Below are 14,807 nucleotides of genomic sequence, written 5' to 3'. Positions count from 1 at the left end.
ACTAACTGAGAACAGTCTTTGTTTGTGGTGTGAAAAAATATAAATATTCTCAACATTTTGCTTGAAGAGGAGCTTATTGATGGATATACAAGACTGTTTGGTGTAAGAGTTATTACTTAGTAATCTAATATTTAATGATTATTTAGTTTTCATAACAACAGTGTTAAAAAGTTAATTATATTAAAAGCATTATGACAGATTTCATTACCTAATTCAGTAAGAGTTATACATTGTGTGTCTAGTTCAACTGTTGTAAGTTGACATTGCTTTACTCAAACCTTTTTTTTTTTTTTTTGTTGCTTTAAGTGATTATTGTTACATCATGGTGCCTTGTAATTTGTATATGTTGTGTGTCTAGTTCATCTGTTGTAATTTGATATCACTTTACTTGAATCTTCTGTACTTAAGTTGCAAAAAAGTGTTTTCTCTCTTATTTTTTTTACCCATAGGCTTGATACCGATTTCAGTAAATTTAACTCCCCTCTTTCATATGATAAACTTTATTTATATTTTTTAGCTTTATCTACAATGCATGTTTCTTTTAATAGGCCTTTTAAAGTCACTTCATATTTTACACGACTTCAATCTTTTTTTCCAATTAATGTACCCACACCACGTAAAACAGTTACACTTCATCAATATCTTTATTTGGCACCTTGTATTCATAATTTTATTCCTTATAGTATAAGATCTTCTATTAATTGTGTTAATCAAAAGAAATACTTAAAACAATGGATCTTAAATACTGATGATAATATTCTGGGAACTTTATTTTGATTTTGTAAGTTTTGATTTTACTTTATTATGTGTTTAACCATCACAGGACGAGTTAACTCTTTGTTGATGGTTTTATATTGTTATTTGATTTTTTGTGTCTAATTTATTGCTTAATAAATTTATTATTATATTATTATTATTTTCTTTTTGCTTTCAATGAGTATTGTTACATTATAGCACCTTGTAGTTTGTAGAAAGTTTTAGGACTTGGTTGGAAAATATAAATATAAGTGACCAAATGAGCACAATTAAAGTTCAGTTAGAAAAAGTTAATGAGTGAAAGAAAACATGAAGTTAGCTGGCATACGAGTGATTAGCTTTAATGTATTTTACATTTGTATTGTAATAACAGAAATAGGAAAAATAACTTATCATTTGGGTTCTAAGGTAACCAAACTAACCTCTTTGACAAAAAATGACAACTATTTAAAGTTCTGGATACAACTATGGTAACCCACAGGGTAATGTTAATGATTTTATCACAAATTTTATTGTGAGAAAGAAAGATAGAAAAGAATTTGACTTGTCAGTTGAGCATTAAAGTAACTGGACTAATCTGTATAGACTCTTGACAAGACAAGAGAATTATTTATAGTGTTGGATACAAATTGATATCTTATATGCTATAATATGAATAATTTTTGTATAAACATTTGAGTGGTTTTGAATATATTGTTTTAAAAGAAATAAATTGTGTGTTGTCCATTAATTGTTTGAATTTATTGCCAACCAGTTGCAGACACCTACTGAAAAAGAACTTCAGCCCACATATATATATAAAACCCTGAGGGGGACTGTCCCTTTATAATTCTATCTATTTCTCCTATGTCTGTTTTCACACCTTCATCTCACCATTACAGTTCTCTTGCTGTACTTATCCAACATAAACTTCTTTTCAATGATCCCTGAAGGTTGTAGTGGGGATAAACTTTCCCTCTTTCCTCTTTCTTGGTGCTCTTGACTCCTTTTACCCTATCATTTAAAGTGATTTTGTTGCTGCAAGGAACATATTGTGAAAAAATGCTGTCTTTTTGTAGGTTTATCTAACTTCTTATAATCTTCATGACTTCTGGATGGCCACTTTCTCCATTAGTTTTCATTTGGAGATTTCCAGATTGTTTTGTAGTCCACATTCGATCTTTTTAGTATTTTGTTAATCGTTTTTGTCATCCAAATATGATTAACTCTCTAATAAACTGTTTCTCATCCTGTAACCTCCCATTCTTTACTAGTTTCTACCACTAGGGGCTTAAAATTTTGCTGTGTGTCTCGAGGTTTGATTCATTGTTGCTAGTGGCTTCAGTGACTATCAGGTGGTTTCTGGTCCAACAAGGGTATGTTTGACTGATTTTTGTTCCTCTGTGGTGATTAGTTACTTCTGATTCTTGGTTTATCCAAGTTTTTCAGAAGGATGTTTTTTCTTTCCCCTCTGTTTTTTCTCAACTGATTTCCTTCATATTAACTCAGGATCTAGTTACCTGTCTCAATATATTTAAGGTTATGCTGACTCTTCTGTCACAGAAAGCCATCAAAGCTGTTGGCCAACATTTTTCAGGATTTTACTTCATGTCTGTTTTCCATCTATGTTGTCTTCCCAATTTCTGGTTCTTCCCAAATTTCCCATGCAGTCTGTTATCATGTTTAAGGAGTTTTTTTTTCTCTAGGACTCTGAATGACCAAGGTAGATGTCTTTAATTCCTATCTCCAAATTTCTTATCAATCCAGATACCATTTTTAGTTTGTCCACTATGGAGTTATTTATCACTTTCACACCTAGTCGTTTGGACTTGATTTAGCATTGTATGTAATTTATTTGGTGATCATGGTTTTGCCCAACTTCTGCAAGCTCTAGAGTTTTGTTTACACCACTACATGGACGACTGACTCCTGCTAGCTTATTCCAAACTGGAGTCTTCTTACAACATATGTCCCCTGGTAGGAGAGCAGTAGGTTTTTGGATTTACAATGCTAAAATTACAAATTAAACTTCCCTCAGTAGACATAGCAGATAGCTAAATGTTGCTTTGATATAATAAAACATACAAACACATTCCCCACACACATCTGCTGCTAATAGTGGCAGCTTGCATTAATTGGAATCTACATTTGATGAAGCTTCCTTTTACCTATCCAATATCTTATCCATTTGGGTGCATTTCTCATCACCCCCCTCATTCAGGCCTTTCCTTTTCCATTTGCTAGTGCTTTCAGTTCCTCATGCATTTACTGCTTCTTTGATGACTGCACAAAATATTATCTCACTTTTAAAGACTTGAGCTTCTATGTACATCCTTATTCCTTTAGTTTAGTAACAAATGCATTATCTTCAGATGTTTCTGCATGGCTCATGGGATCTCAGGATGTTTTGGATCTCTAGTTACAATTATTCTACCTCCTTCCCTTACAGACTAACTACACTGATGTGTGAATGAGAACAACACAATGAAGGGACTACCTCTTTCTCCACCTCGTTCAGATTTGCATTGAATCACAGATGTTTCTCTCCAAGATTGGAAAGAGTTGGCCCATCAGCAAGAAGCTTCTGGGCAATGGTTTTACTTTGTATTGTTTTAACATTTTAACATCTTGTAGCTTATGGCAGTCTGAGGTGCTTTGGTTCACTGTTTTCCACTACAGTACAAACATGTTATGCCCCATTCCAACAATTCCATCATTGTGGCTTATTTTAATCACTGTGAAATACCCATTGCTGTTCCCTTTGTGGTTGAACATTGGATCTGTTTTACTGGGCTTATACACTGCAGATAAATCTCCTTGTGTATCATGTCTCAGATGCTTTCCAACTTGTGACAGATCATTTAGAAGATCCAACTAGGTTTATCTAACAGTGTTTTTGGCCCTCAGGTTTTCAGGTGGCTATGCAGTCAATGGGATACTACTCAACTGAATGTTTCTCGATACTTTACTCCAACACCGAGTTACCTATTTTTGGCCTCTAGCTCATCTTCTTCAGATTGTGGCAATTTATCTTCTCAGTCAGAACTAATGGTGTTGCACATGTCTCCATCTCCATGTGTTAGGTTCCAGAAGGTGATGTTGTACATAGCTTCTTTGCAGATTTGTCTGGAGTGTGAGATTCTTCATGTTTTATGGTTGCAGTCTGCTTTTGTGCAGTACTATCTGGAAGGTTTTGTTGCTTTGGAGTAGATTCATCACTTTGCAGTTCTTCTTTTAACTAGAAAACCTCATCCTCCCATTATCTGAATGCCAATTCACAGTGAATGGTTTTGAATTAAAGCTGGACCAGTCTACATAAATCTTCACTCCTGTGTTATCTCTTCCTCACTGAATTTGCTTCTGGATCTCCACTTCCATACAGTGAGACCAAGAGATTAGTGTTGCACCAAGTTTCTGTGTAGTTCTATCTGGAGAGTGAGATTGCTAAATATTACTAAAAGCATTCCACTTAGGTGCAGTGGGAACAAGAATGTGGCATTACACTCTGGCTTCTGTTAGGTTCTTTCTGGAGGATGGTGTTGATCAGAGCAACAGTGTTTCACCTCTTGCTTCACCTCAGAGTTTTTTCGCTGCCTGAAGCCCATATTGAACAGATTGAATTTAAACTTGGCCTGACATATCACATGGGTACATCTCTTCCTGTCATAATTCTTATGTTGGGTTTCCAGATGTATGGTTGATTGTGGATTTCCATATGTGTACTCATTTTGTAGATCAGATATCATTCCATTTCACTTAAGATGGAGTGGACTCTTCTATCAAGGGTTCAAATTGTATTGTTCTGTACCAGTATCAGTTGGTTTTAGACTGTTATTAACTGGCCACATGTTGCCCATCAAACCCTAGCCACTTTATACCTTGGAGCACTTCCATTTTAGCTTTTCTTACATTCTTGTCTGTAGATGGTTCTTCTACAGTCTTTTTTCTTCTATGAGATTGAGTTTCTGATATATTATGATTTGGATTCTGACCAAACCACTTGTCTCTACTTTTGTGGTTGTGGCCCTTCCACTTTTTGCCCATGTATGTAACATCTATTTCCACACTGGGTAAAAAGTATACCTTGTACAGGAATGGTACAGTCTTCTACGTATGTTCCTTTCCCATCAGAGATCACACTTCATGAGTATTCTTCAGACACTTTTCATTGATATTTATTTTCTATTCTTTGCACTAGTCCATAAATTTATTCAATATGGTATTCTCATGTGATAGATGTACTATTATATATTTATTTTAATATTAATGTTTGTTTTAGTTAAATATATATTTAAAAATGCATGTAACTCACACTGTTAAATGTGTATTGCACACTCCCACCCTTTTACCCAACTGAAAACTTTTCTTGACTGCCTAATCTTGAAGTGATTAAGCCAGTAAAATCAAATAGAGTGAGTTGTATGCATCAGGAGAGTGGGTGTCCCATTTCTGTTGGTGGAGGATTGTTACATGATGATTTACATGGGAGAAGCAATTGAACCATGTTGACTGTGGGGTACATGGAAGTTCAAGGTTTGTGGCATGTGAAAAATATTTTGCATATAGAGGGCCTCACTGAATGAGAACAGCTATACATGTGAGAGAGGTAAGTATCCATCAGAAATATATTTTCAATATAGGAAAATACCTTTAGTAGAGGTGTAGATAAGTATGTACTGATTTCACAATAAATATATAAAAAATAGAAAATATTGACTAATAGCCAGTTAAGAAGATTGAGATCAATCATAATTATTCATAAGTTATTGTGATATTTTTAATCTCAGTAGTAATACTTATATTTTCATTCAGAAGTGTCTCAACTTACATAAAAATGCCATATGGTATTTTTTAATGAGATAATTATTGGTTTAGTTTCATATACATGCATGTGAATTGCCATTGACAGCTGTTACCAGTCACTTATTTCTAGGCTTGATAACCGTTGAATAAGCTTGGACTTCAGAAACGTAAAGAAATACAACTAATATATTGATGTTAAGTTGAGATAAAAAAGTAAGAAAATACTTTTTTATTGCTTTTACAATCTGTTTTCATTACTGCAGTATTTCGTTATGCATATGTATTTGCTTTTGTTGCATATGTGGCATTTGTTCATAAACACTATATAATTACTGATTCCACATAGTGAAAGTTCTAATGTATCAGTTCAAATTGAATTGTAAATCAACTGTGAAATGTGAGATTATTCCTATTTTCAGTAAGATTCTTCTATGTGTTTTTTTTTCCAAAAAACAATTTACAATACAGTTAATATATTATGCTGTTGCCATTTAGATGCTAAAGCAGAGAGATTTAACAATCTTAGACAGAAACAGTGTCAAATATTTACATAATGCTGTTTAGAGTTTAAATAAAGTTGCAAAGACCACAGCTGTTCATGTTCATGCAGGAGTCTTTGTGATGATTTTGAGGGCAATATCTGTGACTCATAATGACAATGTTTACAAAATTAGTGGAATCATGATGGATCAATATAAATACTGCATATATTAGTCCCTCATGCTATACTCTCTACAAAGGAGCAGATTGGAAACTATTTAATATTACAAGAAGGTAATGATCTCAAAGGCACTTCCAAAAAAGTGTGAGCTTATTTGACAAAGAGAGAAATCTTGGAAAATCTCCAGTGATGGAATAGCTTCCATAAAATCTGGACCTTAATCCCACAGAACAAACCTGGTAGTTGCTGGACTCCATGTTTGGTAAAAGTACTGACTATTGTAAATAGTCTCTGGACACAGTACAAGAAAAATGGAATCAAATTACACCACGGAATTGGAGAAATTAGTTAGACATAATAACATAAAATGATAAGCTGTTATCGTTGCTGAATGTGGCCATACTAATTATGAGTAAATTAAAGGTGTCATTTGTGTATTAATTTTGCAATGTTTTTTGTAATATTAATTTGCAATAATTGCAAGATAATTTATATAGTCAGTCAGTGAGATTTTATACATAAAGCTCATTCAGTAGTGAGCTGTTTTAATATATTTGCATCCTATCATATTTTTTGTTCTTATATTTTCATGAAAAAAGATACTCTTTCTATAAAATGATATGCCTTTAGTTTGTTATAGGTATGAGACAGGTGTTACTGGATGTTGGGAGTAAAATAAGAGTGGCAGAGGTTGGAACTCAAGTACTTAATTGGTTGAGAGTTGAAGAAGGAATCCCTGCTTGGGGATACGAATATGACACAGGGAAAATACCATTTCTAGGGGACATTTCTGCACTGTCTTGTGTAAGAGTTTATGTTTTGTGATGCATACTATAACTGACATGGAAGAAATCTTTTGTTTAAATTTTGCTCATACACTACTTGATGTGGTTATTTCATCACTTAAGCTGTGTATTTTTTGAACACTGAAGAAATGTTTGTAAGTTAGTATAAGTTCATGTAAGTATGCTAAATACTTGTTTGATTCAATTTGTGTCATTTAATTTATTTTAGACACATACACACACTAAATGTATTCTGGACCCATTTTTTTGCATTAAATTATTACCTACATAGACATAAACGTGACATAAAAAACATTGTTGGAATGCATTGTTACCAAAATTGGCTTTTCTACATATTAGAAATTGTTATATAAGGAGGCACTTCTTTTCTCTTTGGTCTTTTACTAGATTACCTCATTAAAAAAGATGCATGTGTGCAGACATGTGGATTAGTAATACCCAGGTGCACACTCTCATGGTCCACTTAGTATAGGTGCACATTTTTAGGTTTCTAGGTTCTCTTTCCTCTTGGAGCTATAACAGTCATACTTTTTTCTATGTGGTTTTCTGCTAGCTTGGCTTATGAAATTTTACACACATACTAAGTGGGCTTTGAGAGTGTGCACCTTGGTATTATTACATATCCATGTGTGTGGACGTCTTTTCTGTGAGAAAAGCAAGGAAGAAAACCATATAGAAACAAAATGCAACTGACATAGCTCTATGAGCAAAGAAACTAGAAACGTGAAATGTTGCACTTGTACTAAGTGAATCCTGAGGTTGTGCACCTGAGTATTATTACTTATCTGTGCGTGTGTGTGGATGCACAATTACATAACAACTTTTAATATATAGAAAAGCCAGTGAATTTTAATAACATTGCATTCCAACAATGGCTTTTATGTCATGTTACTTCACAATAAAAGTATAACCTAATATTGTTAAGAGTGTATGTGTTGAAAATATAAATGAAATGTATAAACTACAAAATTTATTGTTTTCTAATTTAGAAGTTTCAATAATTAAAGAGGTTATTTTATATTATTTAAGTTTAAAATCAGAGGACAAGTTACCAATATGGCTACCTTTATAAACAGGCCACATCGCATAAAGGAGTAACAAAATTATGTAGGTTATTCTTTTATACTAAAATGGGTTCAGAATATGTAAACTGGTAACATTTGTCTAGAATAAATCAATCTATTAACCCAAGCACAGCAGAAGACTTTTTCCAGTGTCACATGAAGACAGGAATGAAAGAAAGTAGTACCTAGATGGGACAAATGAACTCTTTCACTACAAACTTGGTTGATGTGACTGAGTTTTTAGTTGCAAAGTAACCACCAGAGTTTTTGTACTATGACTGATAACAGTATACACCTTTCCATACTTAAAGTTATTGTTTTATTGCTTTTTGAACCATGTATAACTAATCATCCTTCCATACAAATTGTAAATCATTGGGTGAACGTAGGGGTGGATTAAGGGTCAGATGGGACTAAGGCTAAATTTGTTTACTGGATCTACTATGATCATAATTAAAGATTAAGGTGAAAAGAAAATTAAACCTCAAGATATGTTTTATTTTTTAAGACAATGAGGAAAATAATACCCTCAGACTTACAAGACTCATTCACAAATTGACAAACAACATTATGTATTTCTTGAACAAGAATAGTTTTGCTCAAACACAGATAAGATTTGTATTTGAACAACAAAGTATATGGACAGAAAAAAAACCACATGCACATAAACTAAACTATATCACACATGCACACACACATACTTTGATCACAACAATACTTACATAGTATGCTCAGCAGTAGTAACAGATCATGTCATCTGATCGTTGTTATATTACTATCTTCAGGGATATTTATTTGTTTTTGTAGCAAAGGCATTTATGATATATTTGGTATCAAGCAATTCTAACAAGTCGTTTTTTTATACACAAGTATCAATGCATTTAGCCTGTCTTGGCACACTGTTGATTGAAGTATGTTCTTTATCCTTTGTAACATTGAGAATGATCTTTCACCTGAGCAGTTGATTGACCTAAGACACAGTTGTATTATCAGAACATTTTGGAAAGTCAATATTTGAGATTGGTTATATATCATTTTCAGCATACTCTGTTCCTTGTATTTTCATAGTTTGTCAATGAACCCTTCCTTGCAGAAGGTGGTGTGGATAACAATGTTTCGTTTTGTGCAGCTCTCCAGGTCTGTAGAACACATATTAATCAGTTTCTTAGTGGCATTTGTAGTAGACATAAACTCTAAGTTTTATGGAAATACAAACTTATGACTGATGGCATATGACACTGTTCCATTGTGTAGTGCAAGTAACAATTTGTAAGTTGTTATTAAAAACAGCATTCCATTTGCCCCATTACTAATACCTCTTCCTTTTCTTTGATGGTTTGACCTAATATGTTTTGCATCCTAACAGTTACTTACCTTTTTCTTTATGTTTGGGAAATTAATATTCTAATTCCTGCACAAACATCTTGAGAAATTTAAGTGGATGAGAAGCTGTACTGACATCCAGGATAATGTTCCATAATTCTGCATCTGTTTCTAGTTGTTCCAGTTGTAACATGAGACTTCTTGACTATAAGCATACTTGAATTTTTTCAGAATTGATGTCTGTAATGGAAGCAAGGACTTGTGTTATAGCTTTCACCTAATTTTTAAAGCTTACACTCTATGGGCAAACCTCATTTAGTCTGATAGTCATCCCTATAATAAGGAACCGTAGTTTTTGAAGCAAATCATGTAGGTGCATCCACAAGTTGGTTGAAGCTGAGAAAATACATGAAGTTTCTGCATAAAGCCAAAAATAAATAGGCTTCAGTCAAAAATCCACAGTGCATTGTCCAACAAAATTGAGTGAATGAGCACAGCAGGGAACATAGTCTGCAAGAGGGTTCTTCTTGATTGAGGATTTAGTGCTAACATATTTGTCACTAACACTGGATGTATTATCATAAGACTGCCCATGGCTAACTTGAATTCTTATATCATTTTTCAAGGAAATTAATATGAATTATAGTAAGCTCTGTTCCTGTGTGATTGCTTATCAGTAAGAATGTGGTAATCTCTCTACAGGGATATCATGTGTCTAAACATTATTGTTAATTGATTCATGTGGAATATGTCTTAAGTAGAATCACCATACACTGAGTAATACCTGGACGTTTTAATTTCCTGGATAATGATGGTGACAACTTCCTGATTTAAAATTTCTATAAAATATGACCTTACTTTACTTGTACAGTTTTGAATGTTTAGCAAGAAATATATCACACTCAGCTAATAACTCCAGTATTTTTATGTAATTGTCATTACGCACTGAACCATTGTTTCCTCTGGATGATAGAAACTTTATGACAAAGAGAATATGCTCTAAAATCTGGTGCCAATATTTTTTTTCTCTGACTCCATTTACTCTGTTAAAGTGTTGTTTATCCATTTGCTCTTGGTTTTATGAACAGCAGAGTTGGTAACACAACTTTGATGTAGCAAGCTTGTTTCATACTATATAAAGTCCCTTGCAGCATGTGCATTGAGGTACTGGTGAAAAGTAATTTTTTATGCATAAACAAAATCTTTCATTTCCTCAGAAACTTGTGTTTATAATGTCAAATGTAAAGGGTTGGTTAGTATCTTTATCACCATTGCACTCATTGATTTCTTCATGTTGGTAGGAGCTCCATTCAGGATGAGGAGGTCGACAATTGTCAGCATCGAGAGTGCAGTCTCTACATGGTTGTTTTCACAGTCTTGATTGATGGTTATGTTTTTGTCACTTTCTGACTGAGAATAAGGGCTCAGTTTGATATGTTGAAGTTGAAAGTCATCAGCATCCAGAGATATAGTGTTTACTTTGTTTTTCCACTATTGTGGTTAATCAGTGTTTTGGTACTAGCAACTACTATCTCTATTTTTTATTTTTTCTTATACAGCTGTATAACAGATAAGATAAACACTTGAACAGTAATAAATGTGTGCATGTAAAAGTGCCCTTGTGTGTGTGAGAAAAAGATCAAGAGAGAGATGTCAGAATGAACTACCTAATAGTTTTGTAACAAACAATTTCATATTTTCTATACGTAACTTAAAAGTTTCAAATTTTATACTTTGATGACTTGTACTTCATACCCCCCAATTAATTATGCTTGTCAAACTGTCAAAAAATTAGTTTCAACTGATAAGTGGGCCAGTGTAAGCTCATAAGTAATTATGATTATTTATGGGATAACAGTTTGCAAGTTCTGTTCAAGAAACACAAGGAATTAATACAATTAATCCGTAAAGCTTAAAATATTGTAACCTATCTTTAAGAATGAAGAAATGAAAAATATAGATGTCTAGTTTAGCCTAGTAACATAGGTATAGTCATATCGTGGATTTATTGTTTGATCATATGATAAGAAATTCTGTGTCAGGAGTAAGATGCAAGGGAGGATCATGGCTCACAGCATCATGAAAGTATGTTGATGCAAAAAGATTTTAATTGGCTGAGACTTATCACTTGATTAATATGACTAGATCTAACTTTGCTTAGGCCTAGTATATTTGCTTTGTAAATTTTATATGAATATGCTAAGTTAGAGCAAGGTTACACCTAGTTACACTATTCAGAGGCAAGCTAATCAAATCTCTGTATTCTACATTAATGATAAGGCTGCCATCACATGAAAACTCTTTCTTTCTTTTTTATTTCTCTGTCTCTTAAAAAAGTAATAAGTAAACTCAGTCAAATGGTTTTTATTAATCATTGTTTCTAAAAACCTGAAGATGTCTTTTTTTATGTAACAGGTCTTTTTTAATATGGGCCTAAAGCCCCAGTATCAGCTGACATAATCTGCTTCTGGGTGAATGTGTAGCTCACTTTACTGTATTGAATTATGTAAAACAAGAGCATCTGCAAAGTATGCCTTGTTAAGAATTTATTTTTTAATAGTTTAACCTAATTTTAATGTAATAAGTTTCTAATATTTATATTTTATTTACTTCTATAATAATAGATAAGGGATACACATGAAAAACAAGCAGTATAGTACTCAGCTTCAAAAATTCACACACCATTCCACTTCCTCTTTTCCACCATTTCACATGCTTTATATGTACTATAAAATTCACAGATTCAATTATTAGATTTTTCTTTAGTGCTAAATGAAATTTAATTAATGAAATAATACACCATGACAATATCATGTTCTCAAATCTGGACTTTCTAGGCCCTAGGACTTTGTATGTTTATCTCACCTTGAAACTACAGACTGTGTAATGAAAGAAATTGGTAGGTTTTATAGTTTTATGACTGCTTGTGGAAGAAAAAAAAAGGAACATTTGTTATAGATATAACATTTTTTTAGATAACAAACTTCTTGAATTTGAACATATTATTTTTTAAACTAGTATCATAAATATCTGTAGTTAGTAGAATCATAACAATATGGTCAACTCTACACTGGTCAGAATTACCTTTCTCAATGAATTTTATGGTAGCTTAGCATACCTCATAACCAATAAGAAGTAAATCAATAGCAGATATTATTTTTTAAGTATAATAAAATTTTATCTGTATAGACTTACATTTTTGTTCTCTGTAAAGAATAAGTTATCGATTAAAAGAGAGGGACTTAGTTGCATGTGGAAACTAAGTTTTTACTCCAAAAGTCCAGAATACAGAATTTTGCCCAGACAAACCAATACTGAATATATAATAATAATGAACAGGATCTAACCATATAAATCAAGTAAAATGTTAAATTAATCAGCTTTAAGGTAAAAATAATTATTGAAGCCCTGTGCATATTTGATAAGTTTTATCCTATTTGTACCTGAATATGGGCACTTATGTAGTTGAAGCACTGCCCTGTCCTCTTAATAAAAATGTTCTACCACCTTTAAGTTGTGAACTGTTTCCACCTACTATTGAAGTGCAAGTTGTTTTCACATACTGTTTCAAAAGTAAAAAATATGTATATATGTAATTATAAATACATTAAAAGGTATTTTCATGTATTTACGTGTTTTCTAACACTACTTTTACTCACATACCTGTATTTAACTCCTGTACTTGATAATTGTTTTTTTTAATATTATGGCTTATTTAATATTCTACTTAGGTAAAAATTGTGAGTTCTTGTAATATGAGCTTTTAATACGTTATTGTTTCACTTCTCCACTTTGTATAGGAAAAAGATTATTTAGGAAAGAATGCTATTATGTCAGCTGTGGAAAGTAAAGAAAACAGAGAATTTTTAGTCCACTTCACAATAAATATAAATACAGAAGGAAACGTCTGGCCTTGGGGAGGAGAGCCATTGTGTATGGATGGTTTCCAAGTTGGAAGAACGACATCTATTGGTTATTCTTATCAAAAGAATTGTCATACTGGACTAGGAATTGTAAACTCGACCTTAAAATTCAAACATGAACAAAGTCTAGAACTTCTAAATGTGGGGCAAAGATTAAAGGTGAACAACCTAAAGATATTTTAATCATCATTAATGTCATTCCTGACTTTAGTTTTTGTTTGTTATATTTCTATCATGACTTTAAAAGTAAAATTGTTATCAATGTAAGTTGTTATAGATTTATTATTAAGAAAGAATGATGCTGTTTTACATTTGTTTTACAGAAAAATTATTTAATCTCTAAGTTTTTACACATTTTAACATTTTCTAACATAAGATATATATATATAGTTATATAATGAAATATATTATATTTCATTTCATATAATATATGAAATATATTATATAACTATTAATGTTGTTTTCAGAAATTACTTGTAAAAATATTGATTTCATACTGTTCTGAAATGTGTAGCAGAATACAGCTAGTCAAAACTGTTTTTTTCATAGTTTTGTATTATATATCTAAATACATTGTTTAAATATATGGGTTACCAGATAATGATATCTTTGATATATATTTTTACAAAATCAATTTAAATTTTCTAAAAACTAGTATCACATTTTAATCATACTACTACCACTATGACATACAGCCTCCAGTTGGTAACAACTTCATCAAGAAATTAAATAGTGATAAGAAACAGTGTACTGTTTACCAAGCAAGATTTATCATAACTGTGAGATGTGTCTGAAGGATAAGTAGCTTTAAATGCTTACTATTTGTTTTTATACAAGTTTCAATTATATTGCTTTTGGAATTTGAACACATCTAATTTGGCTCTGTGTGTCATCAGGTGCTATTCATTTAGGTTTGTATACTGTGATATTTAGTTTACAAAAACCTTGCTCCCTGCTAGTACAGTAGTAAGTCTATGGATTTATAAAACTAAAATCAGGAGTTTGATTCTTCTTGGTGGGCTCAGCAGATAGCTTAATGTGGCTTTGTTATAAGAAAACACACACACAAAAGAACCATAAATGCATAAAATGTATCTTGTTAACTAACTGTTATAGTTTTACTCAGTGATTTCAATTGTAAAAACATTGTTCTCTGTACAATGAAAAAAATATTTCAGATGATAGTGTTGTACAGTCTTATACATCGTGGTTACAAGTAGTAAAATGCGAGCTAAACAGTCAATACATTCAACTGAATAATGTGCAAATAATTGTATGAAAGATTGCAGAAGTGGATAAAGAATTAAATAGGTAAAATTAATAAATGATTGTTTTTATATAGATACATACATCAAACTCAGGGGAACTTATGTACCAGTTGTAGAATAACTGTTTGGAAAACAGTTTAGAAAATTAGAACATATGAGAAAGCTCTCTTCATCATAAACGTGCCATCTCTTAAAAGAGACAAAGATATAAAAATTAGCAGTCA

The 14,807-nt window shown here is 32.1% G+C and overlaps 1 protein-coding gene across 3 annotated transcripts in view; it reads left to right on the top strand.

Annotated features, from left to right (window-relative positions):
- The window catches only part of LOC143230926 (pyruvate dehydrogenase phosphatase regulatory subunit, mitochondrial-like), a 102,884-nt gene extending 89,188 nt beyond the window's left edge, over positions 1-13,696 (top strand). For 2 of the 3 annotated variants that reach the window (XM_076465252.1, XM_076465251.1), the window contains 2 exons: positions 6,830-7,003; positions 13,193-13,694. In XM_076465252.1, the coding sequence (XP_076321367.1) occupies positions 6,830-7,003; positions 13,193-13,498 (480 nt within the window). In that variant the 3' untranslated portion in view covers positions 13,499-13,694. Of the gene's footprint in view, positions 1-6,829; positions 7,004-13,192 lie in introns of all 3 variants that reach the window. The other variant, XM_076465253.1, reaches the window with a different exon arrangement.
- The last annotated feature ends 1,111 nt before the right edge of the window (positions 13,697-14,807 follow it).

This window comes from Tachypleus tridentatus, chromosome 10 (assembly GCF_004210375.1).
Source record: "Tachypleus tridentatus isolate NWPU-2018 chromosome 10, ASM421037v1, whole genome shotgun sequence".
NCBI lineage: Eukaryota > Metazoa > Arthropoda > Merostomata > Xiphosura > Limulidae > Tachypleus > Tachypleus tridentatus.
This window is presented reverse-complemented; position numbering and strand designations above follow the sequence as displayed.